Below are 26,711 nucleotides of genomic sequence, written 5' to 3'. Positions count from 1 at the left end.
ATGCTCTTTCTTTTTTTTTTATGGCTTCCAAACAACACTGGGTCCCATAGACTTTCAATGTACTGGAATAAAAATAAAGCATTTTTCAAAATATCTTATTGAAGATCATTCTGTTCCACAGAGAGTCATTCATATCTGGAATGATTAGACGGTGACTAAAAGTAACCTAAAGAATATGACGGCAAAATTAAATTCTAAAATTTAGCATTAGATCACTTGCTCACTAATAGATCCTCTGCAGTGAATGGGTGCCGTCAGAATGAGAGTCCAAACAGCTGATAAAAACATCACACCATTTCAGTCCATCAATTAACATGATGTGAAGCAAAAAACCTGCGTGTTTGTAAGAAACTAAGGCTTTTTAAATTTATGATTCCATTATTCATACACTCTAAAAAAAATTCTGGGTTTAAAAACAACCCAACGTGGTATTTGGCAACGCAGCGCTGGGTAAATATTGGACAGGACACATCCTGGGTTATTTTGGCCCAGATTTAAACGTTTTTACCAAACATACTGGATTATTTTAAGTCAACTATTGTTTAAAAATGATTATATTGCTGTTTAAAATGAACTGGAACTTACAAAAACACACAGAATTATTAGCGGCAAACGCAATAATCAAAAGATGAACATTTATTAAGCAAGAACACGAACAAAATAGAAGACAGTATGAATTTATTTGGGTGAATACAGCATAGTTTACTATATTATGTAGTTAAACTCATTTAACAAGCATTTTAGACATAAAATGTAACATTTAAAAAGTAGAATTTTAATTTTAGTGTATTCAACCATTCTCTATAATCGCTTTTTACTGAAATAGCGCTAATTCTCATGAATGAGCTAGTGAAGGGCTACTGTTCGCCAGGTTATCTGCGAACTTCAGACCGCGGCCTCACGTTTCACTCATAGCTGAAAGATGCCATGCCTGATTCCAAATACTGCCTGTAAACAAACAGTACTGATATTAGAGAACATATTCTGAGATTAAACTCAGTACAATTACAAATAAAATCCATTTATTTTATGCAAAGCAAAAGGCATTTCCATCCTGCGAAACAACCGCTGCTGACGCAGCTGACTGACATCTCGTCCTTATGCTGCATTGCGTAAAACAATACAATTTACAGTGCATTAAAGACTTTATAAATGAAATAAAATGTATACAAACCTTTATTTCGCTAAAGAAGTGTATATTGGCGGTGCTAAGAACCGCTCTCTCTTCTGTAGAGGGCGCAAAAAGCCTGCGCTCTGACTGACTGTAACTCAGCAGCTGGGTTGTTTTCGTCAGAGACCGGCTTTACCCAGCGGTTGGGTAGAAAAAAATAACCCAGTGTTAAAAATGTTCTGTTCTCATCTTTCATCAAAATCCTTTTTTTTTCCCTCATATTTGTTTAGAACTGTTTTCTCTTGTAAACGGTGCTTGATCTGTGCGCATTTCTCTCCTGATTCAGGCTAGATGAATTTTTCAATGGAGAAAGCAAAATTATGTTTTACATAAACATAAAAAATATCTTAAAGATTCATTTTTCACTTCACAAGATGTTAATTGATGTACTGGATTGGTGTGGATTACTTGTTGATTATTGTGATGTTTTTATCAGCTGTTTGGACTCTCATTCTGTTGGCACCCATTCACTGATTCACTGGTGAGCAAGTGATGCTAGATGAGAAACAAACTCATCTACATCTTGAAAGGCCTGAGGGGTGACTGTCACTAAATTTTCATTTCTGGGTGAACTGTCCCTTTAATCGAATTTCTCCTGATAAATGTTTTCTCTCTCTGTTCTGGAACACTCTCTCCGAAGTAATTAACAAAGATAATCGCACAGCGGCTTGATCCAGCTAACAAGCATTTGAAAATTACGCTTTCAGAGAAATGACTTTCTTCTCAGGCCACTGGACTGACAAAAAAAAAGTGCATCAAAACGTCATGTATCTCAAAGCGGACTGGAGGTCTTTATGTGGTTTCTGTCTATCTCTTCTCACACAGCCGGGCATATCTGTTTGAAACAGAGTCTGCCCTGGTCACGGCACCTCAAACTCGAAGGTCTATCTCATTTCTTAGCACAGGCCAGGAGCCTTTTAGCTAGAGATGAGAGATGTGGGATAAACGCTAATGCTGTTACTGGACTATGAATTCCTTTGACCTGTGAAGTCATGCGTGATATCATATGGGCTTCACTGTGGATTGATTTGGGGAAAACATTCGATAATGTAAGCAGAGACCAGCGTCTCCGCTGGGAGTTTTAAATGGCCTTTATGGTAAAACGTAGACTGGGGTTAGTTGTCACACCATTTTCAGAAATTAGTTATTCAGATTGGTTAAACAAGGGTGTCTGTTTGTAACAGATATGCATTTGTTATTTTCCCGAATTCAATTTCTGAACTGTAGAAGCATTTTCTCCACACAGCATCAGCAACTTTTACACACACACACAAACAAGGGAGAGAGAGAGAGAGGGAGAGAGAGGAGGGGTGAGTGAAGGAGAAGACACACTGCGGAGTTCAGCAGAGGAGAGATGAAGAGAGCTGGAGACAGAGACCAAACCGACATCACGGAGCTCATGCACACACGCCGCCTGTGAGTTCAACTCCACGTCTCTGACACTAAGCAGCTCTGCTGTGTACCTCAACGCCGCATCTGTGATTATTCTGGGCTGGACCCCGTTTGGACTGTCTTAACATGCGGGGAGTTCAGAGTGATGCTCTGCTGCTTGGCTTGATGGTTTGGATGGGAATCCTATGGGGAGAAATCACAACCCAAGGTAATGTTGATCACTGCACTGATTCATTCAGATGCCCTTGTGTCTTTGATGCACTGACACTGCTGAAACTTTAACACCACGTACACCTCACTTTTATCACGATTACGCACAGCCTGCTTGATAAAGGACTCGTTGCAACACAAGTGTTTGAGTTTAGTCACCCTGATGCGACATGTGAGGTTTGCGGACAAGATCGTGTAAGACAAACATGCCTGTTTTGATCAGTTTGGCTCACGCATGCTCTGCCAGAATTGTTTCCAAGACAAAAGTGGGGCAGAAATAATAAAGAAACGCGTGGATCTGGTGCATAATAACGCGTGTGGACAAAGAGAAACGATGCGGGATTCCCTGAATGTGATTTCTAATGAATCACATGTATAGATGTAATCGTGCTTAATGTTGTAAATCATGCTTGGGATCCTTTGGACTTGCGTTTTAACTGAAATGAAAGTGCATGGAATGATATGGAAATGCACTGGTTTGTTGTCGGCTATTGTGCGTGTGCGCTTGTCCATTCATACTGTAAGCATGCTTCCTTTATGCTATTATGAGTTTCTGTGCGCAGGAATGAGATTTTAAAAATGTTTTCTTTTATAAATCGTGTGTTCGCATTAGAATAAAAGAGCAGTTTGATTTCAGTAAGTGTCACCTCCCCAAAACAGGAGCGCTCACCCTCCCTGACCTGGTGTAATAAATGCAATGCTGTTGCATTATTCATGCAGATGCGTGAACAAGAAGTCAAATGACTCTGTTGGTTCATCCACCCGTGTTTTTTTTTCTTCCCCGAGCAGCTCTTTAATCACTTGCTGTGTAAATTTAGCTCAGTTCCACGCGCGTGGGCAACTCATCTTTAATCGGGACATGCACGAGTGCATGTGGCTCCTTAACACGATTCTGTCCTCTAGTAAAAAATTATGTGTTTGTTTTCCGTGCGCTGATGATCTCAAATGAGAAGGAAACGACACCTCTCTGCGTTTGGATTATTTTAGTCCAGTGTAAATTCATATTCCAGCTGCATTTGACGTTTCCATTTTCCATCTTAAACGAACAGCGTTTTCTTACATTGTAGCATATGTTTTTGTTTGTATACAACAAACGATATAGGCTATTAAAATCAAGTCATGCATGCGTGTTAAAGACATTCCTTCAAAATTAATTACTGCAACAACACGTTAACCCATATTTTATAATGTAAATTTGAATGCTACAAACTCCTGTTTATTATTAGCAAGTCCCAAGGTGCATTGATGGTTGCAGACGCCCAGGTGCAGCGAGCTTTATTTTAATTTATTCACGTTATTTAAAATTAGTTTTCATTCAGATTTAACTGAAAGTGGTGATGTCTGCGTCTGTTTTGTAATTATTCGTCAATATTCAACAGTTTTGTGAACGTTATAGGCGGGCTTTATTACGTTGAAAGCGTGATCAGCCAATCACAGCGAAGGTACATTTCGCGTTTCACCGCTCCTATTAAAGAGCAAGTCATATGGTATTTTAAATTGTCTTAATATTGTGTTTACATTGGATAGCTACATTACAATGGCAGACATGTACAGGTGCATCTCAATAAATTAGAATGTCGTGGAAAAGTTCATTTATTTCAGTAATTCAACTCAAATTGTGAAACTCGTATATTAAATAAATTAAATGCACACAGACTGAAGTAGTTTAAGTCTTTGGTTCTTTTTTTACAAAATGTAATGGTTCACATTTAACAAAAAACCCACCAATTCTCAGCAAATTAGAATACTTCATAAGACCAATAAAGAAAAAACATTTTTTAGTGAATTGTTGGCCTTCTGGAAAGTATGTTCATTTACTGTATATGTACTCAATACTTGGTAGGGGCTCCTTTTGCTTTAATTACTGCCTCAATTCGGCGTGGCATGGAGGTGATCAGTCTGTGGCACTGCTGAGGTGCTATGGAAGCCCAGGTTTCTTTGACAGTGGCCTTCAGCTCATCTGCATTTTTTGGTCTCTTGTTTCTCATTTTCCTCTTGACAGTACCCCATAAAAAAAATCTCTATGGGGTTCAGGTCTGGTGAGTTTGCTGGCCAGTCAAGCACACCAACACCATGGTCATTTAACCAACTTTTGGTGCTTTTGGCAGTGCGGGCAGGTGCCAAATCCTGCTGGAAAATTAAATCAGCATCTTTAAAAAGCTGGTCAGCAGAAGGAAGCATGAAGTGCTCTAAAATTTCCTGGTAAACGGGTGCAGTGACTTTGGTTTTCAAAAAAACACAGTGGACCAACACCAGCAGATGACATTGCACCCCAAATCATCACAGACTGTGGAAACTTAACACTGGACTTCAAGCAACTTGGGCGATGAGCTTCTCCACCCTTCCTCCAGACTCTAGGACCTTAGTTTCCAAATGAAATACAAAACTTGCTCTCATCTGAAAAGAGGACTTTGGACCACCGGGCAACAGTCCATTTCTTCTTCTCCTTAGCCCAGGTAAGACGCCTCTGATGTTGTCTGTGGTTCAGGAGTGGCTTAACGAGAGGAATACGACAGCTGTAGCCAAATTCCTTGACACGCCTGTGTGTGGTGGCTCTTGATGCCTTGACCCCAGCGTCAGTCCATTCCTTGTGAAGTTCACCCAAATTCTTTAAGCGATTTTGCTTGACAAGCCTCTCAGGGCTGTGGTTCTCTCGGTTGGTTGTGCATCTTTTTCTTCCACACTTTTTCCTTCCACTCAACTTTCTGTTAACATGCTTGGATACAGCACTCTGTGAGCAGCCAGCTTCTTTGGCAATGAATGTTTGTGGCTTACCTTCCTTTTGAAGTGTGTCAATGATTGTCTTCTGGACAACTGTCAGATCAGCAGTCTTCCCCATGATTGTGTAGCCTAGTGAACCAAACTGAGAGACCATTTTGAAGGCTCAGGAAACCTTTGCAGGTGTTTTGAGTTGATTAGCTGATTGGCATGTCACCATATTCTAATTTGTTGAGAATTGGTGGGTTTTTGTTAAATGTGAGCCAAAATCATCACAATTAAAAAAAACCAAAGACGTAAACTACTTCAGTCTGTGTGCATTGAATTTAATACACAAGTTTCACAATTTGAGTTGAATTGCTGAAATAAATGAACTTTTCCACGACATTCTAATTTATTGAGATGCACCAGTAATTGTTTGAGCAATGTTTTTGCTAGGCACAGTTTAGTAGTCGCTGGATATTAGTATGGACATGTCATAGTGTTCCTACTAAATTCTGCACCCTTGAAAGTCTGACTTTGGAAATTATAGTTCTCTCTTTAAATACAAGGAGGTCAAGCAACAGATTGAGTTAATCCTAATTTCATAAAAGGCTTATGGATGTAATTAAATATAAGACAGACATTGAAATGAGTTGCTGTTTTTGTCACTCCTCTAATGAAGATGTCATTCACTTGATTGGCTATGGAATTTTTTTACAATTGTAATGGAATTTTTACAATTTTTGTCAAACAGGTAACACATCCCTTATGAAAATTAAAAAGCAGAAAAAAAAACAAATAAACATTACTAGTGGTTACTAATTAAACCATGGTATTTGTGGTAAAACTGTGGTTATACAAAAACAAACACAGAAAATCATGGTTACACAAACTAAAAATACACTTTTACAACAGTAAAATTATATATACTTTGTGATTCATGAAACATGCTCCAAAGTCGTGATCTGATTCAAAAGATTCCTGAACCTGCTTCGAAGTCATGATCTGAATCAAATGATTCACGAACCATACCGAATTACAATCTGAATCGAAGGATTCGCAAACCTGCAACAAAGTCCCGATCCGAATCAAATAATTTGTGAACCCACAATGAATTCCCAATCTGAATCAAAAGATTTGCGAAGCCACTCCGAAGTTCGATCTAACTCAAAAGATTCGCAAACCCGCTCCAACGTTCCAATCTAAATCAAATGATTCATGAATACACAAAGTTCCGATGATTCGCAAACCTCTGCAGTACCAAATGATAGCTGTATGCGCTCTGAAGTCCTACCTAAAGCAAATAATTTGCGATATGCGATTTAAGGTCCCGATCTAAACCAATTGATTCGTGATCCGATTGGAGCTCTTCGAAACAGTGAATCATTCTGCGAGACAGTTGTTTGACTGATTCAGAGTTTCGAAAAGCTCAGTTTCACCCATCACTATACGTGCTTCGTAAAACCATTACAAGCGATGTCGAAATTCAGAAATGAATGGCTCTTTTGATCTTTTTTGCTAGTAAATCTCTTGAACTGAATGATGGAATTCACAAGTTTGAATCAATCGAAACGCTTCCAGTGTAAATGACTCACTCAGTTGATTCGGTTTCTGTGTTCTTTCGCTTTTTGGTAAGCGACTAGTCTCATGTTAATACATATAATAATATAAACGTCAATACAGATAATAAGAAGTCTCGTGAGTATATTTAGTGTTTTTCCTTGTTCCATAGAACTTCCATTTTAATGTGTTCCATTCAATTTAGACTGATATCTCTGATCATGCGTTATTCTGTTCTCTGCTCAGAATATGATGTGCAAAGAAACAAAATGTCAGTTTAATGGCAAAAAGCATTTGTTTTGCAACTGTACAGTTATTTAAATTCTAGATTACCACATTAGCTTCTGAGCTGAAGTGGGGTATGTTTCATTTACAGTAGTAGAAAACACGAGTTGAATTGAACACCGCACTAAGAGCATTGCTGTAAACTCAGTTGCTGTTTGCGGTTACAGATGATGAATCAAAATGCATCAGTAGTGAATAATTACTTAATATAGAACTGAATAGCACTTTCCATAACTAGAACTAGCTTAGATTACAAAAGTTATCATGTCCCTCGTGTTGTTTGGATCACGTCCCATAGTAACTGAGTTCTCATTGTTTTGGCACACACTATAACGTTAAAGGGAAGTAGATCGTAGTCACACTCTAGTTATCTTTATATGCTGCCGATGATATGATCGTTGGAGCTCTTTCATGCTATTACAAAACACATGGAAATATTGAGAGTATTTTTACTGGTGACTCAAATGAATCTAAATTGTTGTATTTTAAAGAAATAATTCTTTCATGTCACTATTTGCTCTCCGTTATTGTTTGGTGTTCTTTCATTCGTAGAAGAATTGTGCTGGTCGCTCTCTTCCAACATGCAATTACAATGAATGGGGACTAGGGCTTTCATGCTTCAGAAGCAGAACAAAAGTAGTCACAGGACTCATGCTCTGCTTCCACAGAGGAAAGAGAGACATACGTGTTTAGAATGAGTAAATGAGTGCGATTTTTCTCATTTTTGATTGAATTATCACTAACCGAACAACCGCAGGACTATTATCGCCTGCAAAGTTTTAAGCAAATTCACAGTAGCTCTCCCCAAAGTCAGATTGACTATTCTAGCGGTGCTGTCAGTGTTATTTTCACAGGGCCAGAGCTCTCTAGGTGACAGACTGTCTGTTCTGCACCTTCTGAAACTCACTCATCTGGAATTTGTCCTTCTCTTCCCATCACATCACTTCCTGTCGTTCTCCACAGCTCTCTCTGGTTTCTGATACACAAAGCCAAATCAGAATAGAAAGGGCAAGAATGTGCTGCAGGAAATGTCTGATAGGAACTAAAACAAGTGGTGAGATGTGCTCTCAGAGGACCACAGGGTCAAATAATGTGTCCTGTGCTGTGGATTTATGGTACCCTGAGCGCTGGGTCATTCTATAAAACGAAAAAAGTGCCTTTTGACTCATTACATGTAAATAATTAATTTTATTATACACACAATTTGGGTTCCAAAAAGGGGATTTCATAGTGATGTCATAGAAGAACCTGTTAGTGAACAGGTCTTAAAAGAACCATTTTTAAAAAATAACAAAGAATCCTTTTCCACAAGATGGAACCACATGAAATTATAGGTACCAGTAAAGAACCTTGATTTTTAAGTGTATGGATACTTATAGACTTTTTTTGTTCTTATGTTTTTGCTTATCAGGCCTCATTACCATAAGTTTTTGAGTAGTACACAAGTGATTAATGAAAAGTGAATATTTGTATAAATATTAGCCAGTGGCATAACTACCAGCAGTGCAGACGGAAAAAACTTAATTATTTTAAATTAATATTTTAATGTGACTCAAGATGGCACAACACAATTTATTAACAATGCTTAAAATGTTATTTACAAATTATTTAATATTATTAAACATTTTCTTTTTATTGATGTATAATAACAGTATATTTAAAAATATTACTATATTTAAAATATATCATATATATATATATATATATATATATCATATTTTATTACAATGCTTAATGTTATTTACAAATTATTTAATATTATTAAATATTTTAATTTAATTCATGTATAATATAAATATATTTAAACATATTACTTTAACCATTTTTAAATTATACTCCATTTATAAATTAAATAAAAATATTGAATATAATTTTAAGAAATGTTTTTACTCAAATATATATTGGTTGGAAAAAGGTCTAAAAAGGCATATTTTACTGGTTATTTATTTATTTATTTATTCTAAAATATTTTTCATTATCAGCCGGTGGCATAACTACCAGCAGTGCAGATAAAAAAAAATATATATTTTAAATTGATTTTTTATTGTAACTCAAGATGGCACAACACAATTTATTAACACCTTATTTGCCTGAAATGTTATTTACAAATGATTTAATATTATTACATATTTAATTTATAAATGAAAATCTGTAATCCAGTCATACAATTCATATTTCATAACTAGTGTTACAATTGCTGCCCTCACCTCAGCTGAAATATTATATGTATATATTATAAAATATTTTTAATTAAAATAATCAATGTATAATATAAATATCTGCAATGAAGTAATGAATTACATTATACATTTATAAAATTATACTTTAATTAAAATAATTTTTTAATTAAAAAAAAAAAAAATATATTGTAAAATAAACTGATCTTAAAAGATGAAAAAACTGAAAAAGGCATCCGTCTGATAGAATGACTCATTTGATTCTACCTGTGTGGCTTTGTTGATTCAGGATACAATGGGCTTCTGTCTGGTTCTGAATCCATCACCAGGTGTTTGTTTTGCTAATATCATATTTCCCTAATCGGATATGAAAACAAACGCTGATGTAGATCCGCTGGCATGTTCTGTAAATATAAGCGTTAGGTAATATCTCTCACGTAATTTGTTGGCTGGCATTATGGTATTATTTCAATTAAGCATGTGGTGTGTTAAAAATAGCAATAAGCTCTTAAGATTTCTGTCTACATCAGAATGTGTCGTTGTATGCAAGATCACTGCCATTTTATAAGCTCTGACAGTAGGGCAGCTTGTGTAATATCTGCTATTCTCTAGTCTCTATACCGTGGGCTGGCGGCCTGGGCGCGTACAGCGGATCTTGGAAAGTGCTTTCTGTTGTAGTTTCGTCCCAACGAAAGGTTTGCATCTGATGCCCTGGAGGTTTGCTGACGGGAGGGCGACTGACAGCTTCTCTTCAGCGCCTGGAGCCCAACTCAGCAGCTCAGCACCTCCTCGTCGTTCACACTGAGGATTCTCTAGTCACTGGGAATTGGTGAGACATTCTCGAGTTGTCTTTGAGCAGTGGTGTCCTACAGTACAAAAAAAAACAAGATTTGTAGCTGTGAGGGAAGGATTGAGGAGAAAGAGCAAAGGTAGATGAAGTGGAGAGTCTAAATATTGTAAAAAGTATCAAGGTTTTATCATAATATTAAGCAGCACAACTGTTTTCAACATTGAAAATAATAAAAAATGTTCATCGAGCAGCAAAAAGACTGGATTTAAAATGTAAAATATCTTCAAATAGAAAATAGTTAATTTTTTTTTACTGTATTTTTGATCAAACAAGTGCATCCTTGGTGAGCATAGCTGAATATATATTCTAATGTTTTCTAATTTAACACAATGTTTTATTAATAAATGTATTATTTTCACATTTGCACTACCAGTCAAAAGTTTTTGAACAGTAAGATTTTTAATGTTTTAAAAGAATTCTCTTCTGCTCACCAAGCCTGCATTTATTTGATTTTAAAACAGCAAAAGCAGTAATATTGTAAAATTTTTACTATTTAAAATAACTGCTTTCTATTTGAATATATTTTAAAATGTAATTTATTCATGTGACGCAAAGCTACATTTTTAGCATCATTACTCCAGTCTTCAGTGTCACATGATCCTTCAGAAATCAGTCTAATATGCTAATTTGCTGTTCAAGAAACATTTTTTTATTATTATTATCATTATACAGTATTTAAAACTGTTGAGTACATTTTTAGGATTCTTTGAATAGAAAGATCCAAATATTAGAATTTATTTACAATAAAAAGCTTTTGTAGCATTATACACTATACCATTCAAAAGCTTGGAGTGAGTATATATGTTTTTTTGGGAAGGAATTTATAGAAATTAATACTTTCACTTGGCAAGGATGCTTCAAATTGATCAAAAGATGTTTATAATGTCACAAAAGATTTCTATTTTAGATAAATGCTTTTCTTTTGAACTTTCTATTCATCAAAGAAACCTGAAAAAATCTACTCAGCTGTTTTCAATATAATAATAATAATAATAATAAATGTTTTTTGAGCAGCAAATCAGAATATTAGAATGATTTCTGAAGAATCATGCGACTGGAGTAATGATGCTAAAAATTCAGCTTTGAAATCACAAGAATAAATTGCATTTTAAAATATATTCAAATCGAAAACAGTTATTTTAAATAGTAAACATATTTCATAATTTTACTGTTTTTGCTGCACTTTGGATCAAATAAATGCAGGCTTGGTGAGCAGAAAAGACTTCTTTAAAAACATTAAAAATCTTACTGTTTAAAAACTTTTAACTGGTAGTGTATATGCTACTATATTTCAGCTGTTTTGGAATAGTGCATATATTATTATTTTAAGGAATTCTTTTTATTAAGTAATAATTACTTTTTATTACAATATCAGCCGAACCTAGATAAATAACTAATTTCAATACAATACAATACATATTTCATAACTAGTGTCACAATTCCTCCCTCAGCTGATCTAATAGTGTATTTGGTAGCTGCCACAGTAGCTGTGTTTAACAACCTACAGGTGGAAAAAAAAAAATTGCATTTTGCACAGGCAAACGCTGCTAGTTTGGCCTAGTTTCAGGTTCAATCCCCCTGGAGCAATCTGTGTTTTGCTGAAGGGCAAAATATGGATGCTTTTCTTCTTGCTGGGATCAATCCATTAACCTATTGGTTACCTAAGCTTTTGCCAATTACACTTACTTATCAAGTAGGCAGTATTATCTTAAAAAAAAGAAAAAGCAGAGCTTGTCAAACGAAAAGACAAATTAAGGCCCTCTTTAACGTTTCCCGATGAAAACGCGAGGAAACAGTTTAGTGTAAACATCCTGACACAAGAGTTTCACAGCCGAGCATCTGTTGCCTCAGAGTGTTAATGAAATTATCAGGCAGTGTTAATCAGCCCTGACTGATCGCATTGGTCGAGTGAATCCGACAAAACTAATGAATGGCCCACAGGATTGGCTCATCTTGACCAGAGCCCTGAAAGGAGAATATATTAGTTTTGTGTTAAATCGCACTGGATTCATTTTTGCAGTCGCTAATGTTCACTTTGACATGCAAAAAAACTCTTAAAAGAAAAGCGTGTATGCATGCCTTTGATTAAAGTTGTAATAAATGATCCTAGTCTTATTTTAAGGCATTCGGTGCATGTTGTGCCAGAATTGTTTGTCTCAGAACATCAATTACGTTGGGTTGCAACCACCATTTCATGTTTTTTGGGTTTTAAGTAATAGTCATCTGAAAAATTACAATTTGCTGAGAATGTACTCTCCCTCTGGCCATCCAAGTTTGTTTCTTCATCAGATTTGGAAGAGTTTAACATTACTTGCTCACCAATGGATCCTTTGCAGTCAATGGGTGCCGTCAGAATGAGAGTCTAAACAGCTGATAAAAGCGTCATAATAATCCACAAGCAATTCACACCACTCCAGTCCATCAATTAACATCCTGTGAAGTGAAAAACTGTCACTTCTGGCCAAAAATATTTTTTAAAATCCATGTTTGTTTAGAACTGTTTACAACAGTTTGAACAGTTTTTAAAACGTTTATTTATTTCTTACAAACATGCAGCTTTTGTCTTCAAAAGACGTTAATTGATGGACTGGAGTGGTGTGGATTACTTGTGGATTATTGTGATGTTTTTCTCAGCTGTTTGGACTGTGTGAAATAATTTCTCAACAAATATGTTGGTGGATTTTTGATGTGAGAGGACAACAGATGATAGAGATAGATAGAGGAAGCAGAATTATGGATTATGGACTTGTATTTTGGTCAGAAGCAAAGGTTTAAAGTTAAAAAGACCTTAACGATGGATTAGTTTCTTACAAACATGCAGCTTTTCACTTCACAAGACGTTAATTGATGGACTGGAGTGGTGTGGATTACTTGTGGATTATTGTGATGTTTTTCTCAGCTGTTTGGACTCTCGTTTTGACGGCACCCATTCACTGTAGAGTGAATTTCTCCAAACCTGTTCTGATGAAGAAACAAATCATTTTTGTTTGAACCGTTCCTTAAAGCACATGGTGCTCAAATGGGAAATGACAATTTGAGTCTGGCTTTTGTTGTGTCTTGCTTTGTTTCCCCTGATTTCATCCTCTCTACAGTTAAAAGAAAAGGCAATAAACTCCCTTTTACTGTAATGGAATTATATTCAAGACCTTCAAGATTGTAGAATAAGGCTCCTCAAGCATCTAACTGTTTACTGTTGCCAACAGCCACCTTTTAAAGAGATTAAAAAGCAGGATTTTGTTGAGGAATAGATCGCAGCCCCTCATAATCGCTCCTAACGCGGCTACAGCTCTAATGATGCATGCGAATGAGCGATTCAGGACGTCAGCACTGAACTTTGAAGACGCTCCATGATGAATCTGAGCTTCTGAATATGACGGTGTCACTTCAGCCAGATGGAACGGTTGGTGCAAAGCATGCACCATCTGTCAGGCGCATGACACCTCAATTTCCGCGGAGCATTTTACATGCTTAATATTTCAGCTTCCCTTTGCTTCAAAGCGGCGGCTGACAGGTCGCCTGTTTTGAAACGTCCCAACCTGTTTCTCTGATTTGAGAGCTGCGCGCAAGCGACTGCCTTCACCTGAGCCCGGGCGCGTTTAGCGCGTCGAGACGAGGTGAGAAATGCAGTCAAAGCATTGCCGTCAGCTTCCCCGTCTCCACGGTGACATTTGAGAGCGGGTGTTTGCCTTAACGTTTTAGCTCGATGTTTTACACACCTTCAGCTGTCGGGTTTGTTCATCCTGTGCTTGCGAGCGCTGTCAGCCGCTAATGCAGACGGACAGTCCCAGCAGGTGGAGGGAGTCGATTCAGTGCTGAAACTTCATTTTACAGCTATTATGGAAATGACTTTTTTGGGGCATGAAGACAGCTTTAGAAAAGAGCCTCTGAATTAATGTAATTTCAGACGTTTAGATCTGAATCATTTCTGAATGTGATAAGGTCTTACGCCTGCTGCTTTTGTAGATGGGAATTAATGTCTTGAAATTTGGCTGACGAGCTTTAATGCCCTTAAAATGTACTGCGGTGGTACCATGCTACTTTTGATATATACCAGGGTACTTATAAATGTACCATGGTATTTTAGATATGCAACATGGTATTTCCATAGTACTATTGTAAGTACCATGTACATATATGCCAAAAGCACCATAGAATTACCACATGATGTAATTACTGCTACCAGCACAGTTGTTGTAAAATGTATAACCTTAAAAAAAATCATGTATTGCCATGTTACTTAATCTGGTAAATATTCATAAAACAATGGCATTTCCATTTTTCCTTAAAGTCAAATGTACAGTGGTGAAAATACCATGGTATTTGCATTGTACTGCAAGGTATTTCATGGTACTACATGTCCAAAAATAGTATTACCTAGAACCACACTTGCAAAAGAAGTACTATAGTATACTGCCATGGTGCCATGATATTACTAGAAGTTATGGTAAGTGTTTCAGAGTACCATAGTATTAACATCAGATATCCCATGTTACCGCCACAGTAGTTTTTGTACGTTTTAACCAAAATCATGATTTTACCATGTTACCATATTAAAAACGTATTACCATGGTAAATATTCATAAAATCATGGCATTAACAATGTTACTATATTAAAAACATGGTATTACCATGGTAAATGTCAGGAGCTATGGTTTTACCCTGTTCTTTAAAAATGTTATGGTACCATAATACAGTGAGGATATCATGTAAAAATACCACGGTATTTACATTGTACTCTGAGGTATTTCATGGTACTGTCATGTCCAAAAATAGTATTGCCTGGTGCTACACTTGCAAAAAAAGTACCGTAGTATGCTGCCATGGTATTTTTGGAAAATATGGTAAGTGTTTCAGAGTACCATAGTATTATCAGATGTGCCAAAGTACCGTCATGGTACTTTTTGTAAGTTATAACCCAAAAAAATTATGGTATTACATCAAACCATGGTATTAACAATGTTATTATTTCAAAAACTTGGTATTACCATGGTAAATATCCATAAAACCTTTTACCATTTTCTTTAAAATGTTATTGTACCATGATATGGTGATGGTAAAAGGTAAAAATACCATGGTATTTACACTGTACTGCAAGCTATTTCATGGTACTGTCCAAAAATGGTACCGCACCTCAAAAAAAGTATCATAGTATACTGGCATGGTATTTTTGAAAAGTACCATAGTATTCTTTGAAGTAAGTGTTCAGAGTACCAAAGTATTAACATCAGATATCCAATGGTACTGCCACAGTACTTTTTGACTTTTGTGAGTTATGACCAAAAAAATCATGGTATTACCATGTTATCACACTAAAATATTGTATTACCTTGGTAAATAAAAAATCTTGGTATTAGCAATATTACTGTATCGAAATCATGGTATTACCATGGTAAATATCCATAAAACCATGGTTTTACCATGTTCTTTAAAAATGTTATGGTACCATTCTATGGTGATGGTATCAGGTACTGTCATGACCAAAAATAGTATTACCTGGTACCACACTTGCAAAAAAGTATACTGCCATGGTATTATTGGAAGTTATGGTAGGTATTTTAGAGTGCCGTAGTGTTAACATCAGATGTACCATGGTACCACCACAGTACTTTTTGTAAGTTATAACCAAAAAAGTCATGGTATTACCATGTTACCATAGCAAAAGCATGGTATAACTATGATAAATATACAATAAAACCAAGGTTATAACATTTTCATATAAATGTGATGGTACCGTAATATAGTGATGGTATCAGGTAAAAATACCATGGTATTTACATGGTACTTCAACAAGGCATTTCTATGAATATCATAGCACTGGTACCACATTTACAATTGTTTGTTACTGCTGCATAATGTATAATGTTTTCAGAGTACCATAGTATTACCATCTGATACATGCACTGTACCATGATACCACCATAGTACATTTTCTAAGGCAATAACCAAGAAGTTGTGGTATTACTATAGTGCATGTAAAAACAATGTTGTTACAGTGGTACCATATCAAAAGCGTAGTATTTTTCCCTACAAAGTGGTGTGGTGATGGTTACAGGCAAAATACAATGAATGCACCGCAGATGTCACAATATATAGATCATTGTATTGAAACTTGTGGTATTTCCTAGGTATTTTAAGGTACTACTTAGAATAGCATGGTTTTATCATTAAAAATGTATCTGGTAGCACTGTGGTACCATGGTATACATCACAGTACCATGGTTTTACCATCTGACGTCATAACTGTATTTTTTGCTGAGGTACTTTGTTCAGAAAAAATTATAATATTGTGAAAGTCTTTAGTGCTTCTATTTTTTTTCCATGTACCATGTTCCAAAAAATGGCATGGTATTACCATGATAAAAAGCACGGCAGTACCACGGTGCTTTATTGTTCGTGTGTGATGCAAAGCGTCCCGAGGGCTGTGTTAAAATGGGTGGCCGGGTGTTTTCTGCCTGTTCAGTCTCGGCTGCGGTCGGATCCAGGCCTTTTGAGCGTGTGAATGAGCGATCGGTTGGAGGGTTCTTGGCAGGGCTGCACACTTTAGTGCCTCTCTGTGGGCAACAGTCATTGAAACACCACTCACACTCCAGACTGCCTCCCGTTCATGCATGGAGCACAAGATGGAGGAGTCAAGGCATGGAGAAGAGAGGAAAAAAAGAGAAAAACACTTATTTCCATATCCTTTTTTCCATCTTGCATCCATCAAACTTTGTCACGCTTATGAAACCTCCTCACTGTCACAAGATCTGCTTGCTGACGACAAGCGCTTTGATTTTTAGACGTGCGGCGGGTTTCCTCTGGGTAGCGTGAAGCATAAATAAATCAACAAATAAATGTTTTAAAGGACAACCGCATTAATTGTAAATGGAGTGGGCTTTTAAGATGGGTTGTCATGGTGATAGGAATATCAACACAGGAAATCTTTGGGAAAACAAGAGTTCAGTTCAATTCAGTTTTATTAGTAGAGCACTTTTTCTATTCATATTAGTCCAAAGTAGCTTGACAAAGAAAAGGACGCAGTGAATAAGCCAAATGTGACATTGCCATGGAAGAATGGAAGAACTCCCAAAGATCTTCAGGTTAGATGGGAAAGAAATCTCAAAGGCTATTATCTGTGGGTCGGTTTCGAAGTTGCATACTAATTACATTTATGAAAATAAGTAGTATGCATACTATTATACCGTACGTAATGTAAATTTCTGTATGCATGGAACATCTGGATGATGCATTACATTTGCCTGAATCTGCGTAATGGAATGTGCTCAATTTGATTTTCTAATTGAATTTTTGTATTTTATATTATATTAATTAGTTTTATACAAATGTAAACTCTTTAATGTGAATTAAAGAGGACAAAATTATTTTAAATATTTAAAGAACTGGATGTCACTTGCTGATTTAGACATGCAAAATAGTAAGATACTGCATTTATTTGATCCAGAATAACAGTAATATTGTGTAATATTATTATTATTATTATTATTATTATTATTATTATTATTATTATATTTCAAATAACTGTTTTATAATTGAATATATTTTAAAATGAAATTTATTCCTGTGATGCAAAGCTGAATTTTCAGCATCATTACTCCAGTCTTCAGTGTCACATGATCCTTCAGAAATAATTTTATTATGCTGATTTGCTGCTCAAGAAATGTTTATTATTATTAATGTTGAAAACAATTGTGTTGCTTTATATTTTTGTGGAAATTGTGATGTGTATTTCAGATGAATAGAACAGCATTTATTTGAAATAGAAATATTTGTAACATTTTTTGGGTCCTATAAAATGTTATTTTTTTTTCCCAAATTCTGTTTTATTTTTTAAAATTCCATTTTTATTTTTTTTATTTTTTTTTATTTTTCAGTTTTTATAGACTCTGTTTTATTGGTTAAATTAATAAAAATATTAATCAAAAAGCATCTCTAATTAATTGAATCATATAACGAACACAATTTAACAGCAATTTATTAAAGGTTGAACAAAAATTACTTTTAAGTGCTTATGAAATACTCAAATTCAGTTTAATTTTTACGAAATTTGGTGTTTTTCATTAATTTTCTGAATTCCATAAAATTAAAAATTAATAATTAAAAGCATCTCTAATTAATTTATTTTATTTTTAAAAAATAATTTATGTAATTTATTTTTCTTATTCTTATTATTTTTCTTACTACACAGACAGAACTTTTGTGAGGAATCTGTGTGTTTTTGTGGACTGATACCCAGGGAGACATTGTTCTATCGCTCTTCTTGATCTTTTTGATCCCTGCGTACACTTTGTGAGTTAAATGAAGGCAGAAGAGGGAGAACGGAGAGGATGCGTCCCTTTGATGTATTGTCACCCTTTGTTCTCCAGAAAAGTGGTTAATCACACTTTCGTCGTATCGTAGAAAACGCTATTTGTTTCACCTCACCTTTGAGGAACAAGCCGTTCCAAAGCAACATAAATAAAACCAAAGCAAAGGTCAGAATGTTGAGGGAGGAGAGCTGAGATTAAAGGCAGAAGACAGAGGGAAAGATGGAGGGAGATACATGTGTGAGAGGAGAGAGAGGAGTAGGACAGCTGCCTGTGCAGACGACGCACACCTGTGCAGCTGCTCAGAGACGCTTCAATGACGAGCGGGCAGAATATGCCATCTGCCTCGCTGTGCCAGTCGCCATCCTGGAGGGAATCCAATAGATTCGGGGCCCTTAGAACATCCAAGAATGGATGAGATCCCTATAAAGGCTGGTTTACTGTTCTGATGTTCTTTAATAGAATTTTATGGAATTTTTAAAGGGGTCATCGGATGCAAAGTTCACTTTTTTTTTTTATGTTGTTTGAACATTAATGCGTGTTAGCAGTGTATGTACAAATTTACCCTATAATAATAAAAATCCCTGTAATAATAACAATGTGGTGTTACACCGACAGAGGCCACTCCCACGATAGTTTATTGACATGAACGTCTTACCTCAGATCAGCTGTCACAGTCCGACCTCCATTGTTTTGATGCTGGAGCAGGGATGTAAATTAGACAGGAATATCTCAGATTGAGAGAGTGAGGTGTTGTGTTGCTGGATGTAATAATGAACATAGTTGTCGTCATTTACTCCCGACATCTAAGACGCTGAAGATACAGTGGATTAAGTTTGCTTGTGAAGGGAATGCACCTCCCGATCTACATATATATCGTCTATATTCTAAATTATTCTTGATCGAGAGAGTGTAAGGGTTTTTTTTTTATAATCTGTACAATCACCTTTCCTAATAACGTGCTAGTTAGCAAGTTTAGCTGCTAAATACGGCTAAAGTAAACAGGCTCGTCACTCCACAGAGAGAAGAGAGGGGCGGGGTGAGCAGAGCTCATTAACATTTAAAGCCGCCTCGGCCAGAACAGGATGCTTTTTGCAGAGCTGATTTGGGCAAGGTAAAAAGGGTGTTGTTTTACACTACCATTGAGAATTTTTAACCAACGTATATTATAGACTTTTCATTAAGACCCTAAAGAATCATATCAACTTGTGGAAAATGGGCATCCAATGACCCCTTTAAAGGTGACACTGAAAGCAAAATTCACTTTTGCATGGTATTTACTATAAATGTGTCTTAGCAGTGTGTGAACACAACCATAGAATGCTAAAAATCCATTTACACATTTTTTTTAATCCCTAAAAAACCTAAATGATCTCAAATATCAAGCTGTTTTGATTTTTTGAGTGGTGTGATGTTTAATTGATCAAGCCCTGCCCACAACCACTGATGGACTGTCCCATTTTAGCATATTTCTGCCCTCAGTCATATGTATTCTGTCCGCCATTTTCTCCGTGCTCAAGCAGCTGTAGCGACAATAATATCTTGTAAGCAACGCAGGTGTAAAAGTGAACATAAGAGTTTTCATTTTCTCCCGACGTCAGAACCACTGAGGACGCATTGGATTAGTTTTGTTTTTGATGGTAACGCGCCATCAAATAGTGGAGTGAGCAGAGCTCATTATCATTTGAAGAGACATGCACCGAATAATGCATCGGCTCACTGTGAACAGAGCTGTTTTTGATGAGGTAAAAAGGTGTTGTTTTACACGACCATTGAGGAACCACAGTATGTTGTAGACCTTTCACAAAGGCACGAAAGAATCATACCAACTTGTGGAAAATGAGCATTCAGTGTCCCCTTTAAAAAACTTTCTCCTCTCTTAAATTAATATGCTGAAACAATAACTTAATCTGTAGAAAATCTATAAATGCCCTGGCAGAAAATGACCAGTATCTTTTCTGGTGTGGACGTTTCTTTTGAAAAGTCAGTTCAGAAGATTGATTAATATTACCATGGTAAATTGGGCTGTATTTTTACACTTCACTTCCAGAACAAAAATTTACAGATAATGTACTCACCCCATTGTCATCCAGGATGTTCGTGTCTGTCTTTCTTCAGTCGATAAGAAATTATGTTTCTTGAGGAAAAAAATTCAGGAATTATTCAGGAAAAAACTTCCTAAATGCAGTTTCAAATGGCTCTAAACAATCCCAGCCGAGGAGGAAGGGCCTTATCTAGCAAAACGTCCTGTTATTTTCGAAACAAATTGACAATTTATATAATTTTTAACCTTAAACGCTTGTCTTGTCTAAGTCTGTGTGAACAGATTCAATATGGTTCAATATGGTCAATACAGTTAGGGTACAGTTTTTGAAAAACTCTTTGAAAAAATCTCGTTTTCTTCCCCAACTTCTAAATCATCCTACATCGCTGCAGAAGTACCAACACAGTGTTTACAAAGTGAACATGAGTTTTTCAGCATACCCTTACTGTATTGACCCAGATTACACAGAGTACGCATGCGCATCGCAGAGACGAGACAAGAGGAGCATTTGAGGTTAAAAAGTAAATAAATTGTCCATTTGTTTTGCTAGATGAGACCCTTCTTCCTTGGCTGGAATCTTTAGAGCCATTTTAAGATGCATTTAAACTGCATTTTGGAAGTTCAAACTTGGGGGCACCATTTAAATCCACTATATGGAGAAAAATTCTGGAATGTTTGCCTCAAGAAACATAATTTCTTTTCAGCTGAAGAGAGAAAGACGATGAACATCTTGGATGTTCTGGAGGTGAACTTCTTTACGCAATTTTTAAGATTGGATTAAGAGTGATGTACATTTATTTGACCCTATTTACTTTCTTAATACAGTTTAAACTTGCCTTCTGGCCCCGTTCTAGTATGAAACCAAGTTGTGCATCGTTCAGAATTTAATTAAATTCCAATTGAATACCTGAATTTAAACTCTGTTTAGCAAACGGGTTGCAGAATTGCAGTTCCAATTGTAACTTAAGGAAGTTGAATTCAAATTAAATTAATTTAGCTGGAATTTTTAACTAGAAAAGCAAATTTCACCAAGACAAAGTTTAATGCTGGCACTGTTGTTTTTTTTTTAAAAGCCTTTCAATTCTTTATTACTATGTCAGTTCTGTTTAATTAACATTCCATTTCACTCCAAGATATATTACAAGAGTAAAATTGCTCGTGATTGCCAACTCATGAATGCTTACTTATAGTTGCTTTTCATATTATACAGTTGAAGTCAAAAGTTTACATGCGCCTTGCAGAATCTGCAAAATGTTAATTATTTTACCAAAATAAGAGGGATCATACAAAATGCATGAATAAGACCTGAATAAGATATTTCACATAAAAGATGTTTACATATAGTCCACAAGAGAAAATAATAGTTGAGTTTATTAAAAATCACCCTGTTCAAAAGTTCACATATCTTAATACTGTGTTTTACCTGAATGATCCACAGATGTGTGTTTTGTTGTTGTTGTTGTTGTTGTTGTTGTTTAGTGATAGTTGTTCATGAGTCCCTTGTTTGTCCTGAACAGTTAAACTGCCTGCTGTTCTTCAGAAAAGTCCTTTTCAACAATGACTGTATGATTTCAGATCGATCTTTTGAAACTGAGGACAACTGAGGGACTCGTATGTAACTATTATAGAAGGTTCAAATGCTCACTGACGCTCCAGAAAGAAAAACAATGTATTAAGAGCCAGGGGTGTAAACTTTTGAACTGAATGAGGATGTGTACATTTTTCTTATTGTGCCTAAATGTCATATTTAGTTTTCATTTAGTACTGCACTTCAGAAGCTACAGAAGATACTTCCATGTTTCCCAAAAGAGTAAGTATATGTTACCCAGAAGACAAAATAAAAGAAGACTCTTAATGCATCGTTTTGCCTTCTGAAGCATCAGTGTGCCTTTCTGTAAGGTGTATGTAAACTTTTGACTTCGACTATTGAATAGGAACAAATATTTACATAACAATTACGCACCTTACCTTTAAGTAACTGAAAATAAGCTTATTAAATGTCTAGATGGGGCCATTCTGATACTAAATCTTTCACCCATCTTATTACAGACACAGATTGATTTGTGCTGAAAAGCTTTACATGCTGGGTGACGTGCCATCTGTACTGGATCAGGATTGACAGCTCTTATTTTCCACATCAACGGACGACTGAGTCAATCTAGAGCTGTGCAGTCACCAACAATTTGATTGTACAGTCACCAGGCGTTTGTCCAAGACTCTTGATGTAATTTGTACATGTTTACAGACTCGCAGCAGATGATGAGGATGTTCGCGTGCTAGTTCATCGGTTTAATATTGTATCCGTGGTGCATTGGGCAGCACTTTAGACAGCAATGATGTGTCGTGTTGCTCGTCCAAACGCAATCGATGGCTGCTCCAGTTCAGCGTTGGATCTAGAGGGCTCGACTGACCCAATGGGGGCATGTAGCAACTGTCCCGAAACATCGACCCAGTGTCTGTTCTGCTCTCATTAGCTTCCACTGGAAAAAAAAAAAATCATTATTTCTGGTTCCTGCTCTTCTTTGTCTCTATCTCTCTGGTGTGACTTTCCAGTAATAGCCGCCGTAACCGGCATTGAGCTCAGGGCCGAGCGCCACCGCTAATGAGGCAGGTGTTCAAATTAGTGAGCCGGGCCGGCGGTCCCTTGGGAAAATGGCTGCCATCATGTAGATGTGGAGAATGAGAATTTAGTTTAATTAATGCTGGAATGTGAGTTTGAGTCAGTAGTTCACATATAATTAATATGCAGCCCTTCTAAGGTATTGTTTGGAAAAATATTGTGTTGAAGTAGTTGCCATGGGATGCCTAAAGGTGTGCTGATTGGTTTTAGCAAAATGCTGTGTGGTTGCTATGGTGTTCTGGGTGGTTGGTAGGGTGTCATTTGCTAGTTCACTTCCAAGACTCTCGCTGTGTCTGAAATCAAATACTTCTGTACTATGTAGTATGCAAAAAACAGTTCGCCAAAAGAGTAGTATGTCAGAATTTATAGCATTTAAAAAACAGTAGCAAAATGTAGCCGGATTTAAACATTATTTACACACTTGAGCACTAAAAATTGAAATATTTAATTTGGTTACATGCATGTCAGTGTGACCATTTAGTGACATCGAAATGTAAACATGCAAATGTTTTGTCACATTATTGAAATATTAACTTCCTCAGAGATATTTCAAGTAAATATCTCATGTCAAAGCAGTTTGCTTTTTCACCCAAATTTAGAAGCATGGTTTGCATATTTATTTTCATGACATTTACATGACAATTTCGTATTGTGAATGTAGTCAAAGCTAAATGGTATGACATGAAAATTTTAAAAAGGTCAATAAATTTTGAATGATTTACTGCCATTGTGTGAATAAAATGTAATCATGTAATCTATAAAAAAGTAACTGTAATCAGAGTATGAACATTTAAAAATATAATATACTGTAATTACGAGTACTTGATTTTTGGAATCTGATTAATCCAGATTACATGTAATCAGTGTAGTAACTCTGGCAGTAACACACTTAATAGTAACAGCGTAGTACGTCCAAATTCATACCATATAGAACAAACTTTTTAATGTGAGTTCAAATTCAAATGTAGTACTTACTCAGACAGTATGCAATTTTGGACGCACTATCTGTGATATTCTGATATTCTAGATTTGATTTGTGTTCTTCTGAAATATTCATAAGTGCAGGGTCAGTATGTATGTATTACAGTTTTTATTAATGTTTTGTATCAGTTTTGATTTTAATTTCTGTTCTCATTTTAATTTTAGTTAAAGTTTCGGTATTTAATTTATATTTATTCTAAATTATTTATTTATTATTAAATAAGGTGTGTGTATACTATTTACTAAAGAAGGATTATACAAAATGCATGTTATGAGTTATAAATCCCTTGTTTGTCCTGAACAGTCAAACTGCCTGCTGTTCTTCAGAAAAATCCTTCAGGTCCCACAAATTCTTTGGTTTTCCAGCATTTTTGTGTATTTGAACCCTTTCCAACAATGACTGTATGATTTTGAGATCCATCTTTTCACACTGAGGGACTCTATTACAGAAGGTTCAAATGCTCACTGATGCTTTAGAAGGAAACAAAGAGCCGGGGGTGAAAACTTTTTGAATTTTAAGATCAGGGTAAATTTAACTTATTTTTATTATATGTAGCTATCTTCTATAGCCTCTGAAGGGCAGTACATTTGGAGAATGATATGATATTTAGGCAAAATAAGAAAAATGTACAGATCTTCATTCTGTTCAAAAGTTTTCACCCCCAAAAGTTTTCATCTGTCTTTCCTTCTAAAGCATCAGTGAGAGTTTGAACCTTCCGTAATTGTTGCATTTGAGTCCCTCAGTTGTCTTATTTTGGTAAAATAATTAACATTTTATTGATTCTGAAAGGGGGATGTAAACTTTTGACCTCAACTGTATTTACTCACTCTCATGTCGTTCCAAACCTGTAAGACATTCATTCATCTTCAGAACAGAAATTAGGAGATTTTTGATTAATTCTGAGCGTTTTATGGCCACGTTCAAGGCCCAGAACAGTAGTAAGGACATTATTAAAATAGTCCATTTGACATCAGTGTTTCAACCGTAATGTTATGAAGCTACAAGAATATTTTTTGCGCACAAAGAAATTAAAATTAACCACTTTATTCAACAGTTTCTACTCTTTTGTGTCTTTGACACATGTTCTATTGACGGTCAGAAAGCTCTTGGATTTCATCAAATATATCTTAACGTGTTCTGAAGATGAACAAAGGTCTTACAAGTTTGTAACGACATGAGGGTGAGTAATTAATGACTTTCCACTTTGGGTGAGCTATCTGTTTAAGTATTATTTTTACACTTATTTTATAACTATAAAAACCACCATTATGTAACTTAAATAGTTGTAGTCGATGTAAAATGCAGTTAATGGGTTTAAAAAGCTAAAGTAAGAAGTTGTGCACTCAGTGAACTGCTTCTGAAGAACTATTTTTAGCAATTCAGTAATTTGTCTAATAATATAACAGTCTTTTGGCTGCTAAATGTTTCATTTCAGGAGCCAAAAGCTCCCAATCTTTTTTTTTTTTTTTTGTCTGGAGCACTATTATAATTTCAAAAACCAATATATTGTGCCACCTTAGTAGCATTTCTTTAGCAAACGCTGGCAGTCTTTAAAATAGGTCTGCAGCATCAGATATTAATGGTGTGTGCTGATAGGAGGGCACGGATCTTTACTGTACTGCAGACCTCCCACAATGCTCAGCGTGGGTCTGAGAGAAACCGTTTGAGCTGTAAGATGATTGTGATCACTGGTGCTGTTTACATTAAGCACTTGTGTTTCTTTGCCCTGGGGTTTATCATTCTCATAGCCAGCTTTGTAGCTCATTTTCCCTCAATATGTGGGATGTTTTGTAGGCATTATAAGTGCTGTAGTCTTCACACGCGGCGCTTTTCCACAGCGACTGAATATGATGGGACGGGAATGCGCCCCCAGGAATTTACGGTTACAGTAATTGTCTGTTTGTCAGCTGTAGAGCGCGTCGAGAATGTCACCAGCGGTGGAAAGAGGAAAGGCATAAAAGCAGACAAATGTGGAGATTGAAAAGTCAAGGTTAGTTATATGTTTCCCTATTCAGCCATGCGTTCAATCCTTGACAAGCGTGCAATTCTTCCCCACATCCATACAGCCAATGGCGGTGGCCTTTATCTGCTCTGCCCAGAAACACACAGTCTTGCTTACTCTCTCTCTCTCTTGTTCTCTTTCTCCCTCGCCCATCCTCACCCACCATCCTCTTTATCTCACGCAATCCCTGCTTTCACAAGCACTCTGTTACTCTTTTTCTCTATGGTGGGATCATTGACACCTTTAATGAGTCAGCACGCAGTCATAGCACTAAACGGTGATAATGGGATGCCGTGTAGACGGGGGAGATGTGGAAGTGTGTGGGAAGCTCTGCGAGAGCGTGTTTATCGTTTAGGTCAAAACGAGTCATTTGGAGCTTATTTTGATGCCCTTTCTTGTACTATGACCGCCCACT

General features: G+C 36.1%; 1 protein-coding gene across 1 annotated transcript in view; it reads left to right on the top strand.

Moving 5' to 3' along the window:
* The first annotated feature begins 2,625 nt into the window (after window positions 1-2,625).
* The window catches only part of LOC127172201 (seizure 6-like protein), a 58,733-nt gene continuing 34,647 nt past the window's right edge, over window positions 2,626-26,711 (top strand). Inside the window, exon 1 of the mRNA XM_051121402.1 lies at window positions 2,626-2,771. Within this exon, the coding sequence (XP_050977359.1) occupies window positions 2,690-2,771 (82 nt within the window). The 5' untranslated portion in view covers window positions 2,626-2,689. The remainder of the gene's footprint in view (window positions 2,772-26,711) is intronic.

This window comes from Labeo rohita, chromosome 10 (genome assembly GCF_022985175.1).
Source record: "Labeo rohita strain BAU-BD-2019 chromosome 10, IGBB_LRoh.1.0, whole genome shotgun sequence".
NCBI lineage: Eukaryota > Metazoa > Chordata > Actinopteri > Cypriniformes > Cyprinidae > Labeo > Labeo rohita.
This window is presented reverse-complemented; position numbering and strand designations above follow the sequence as displayed.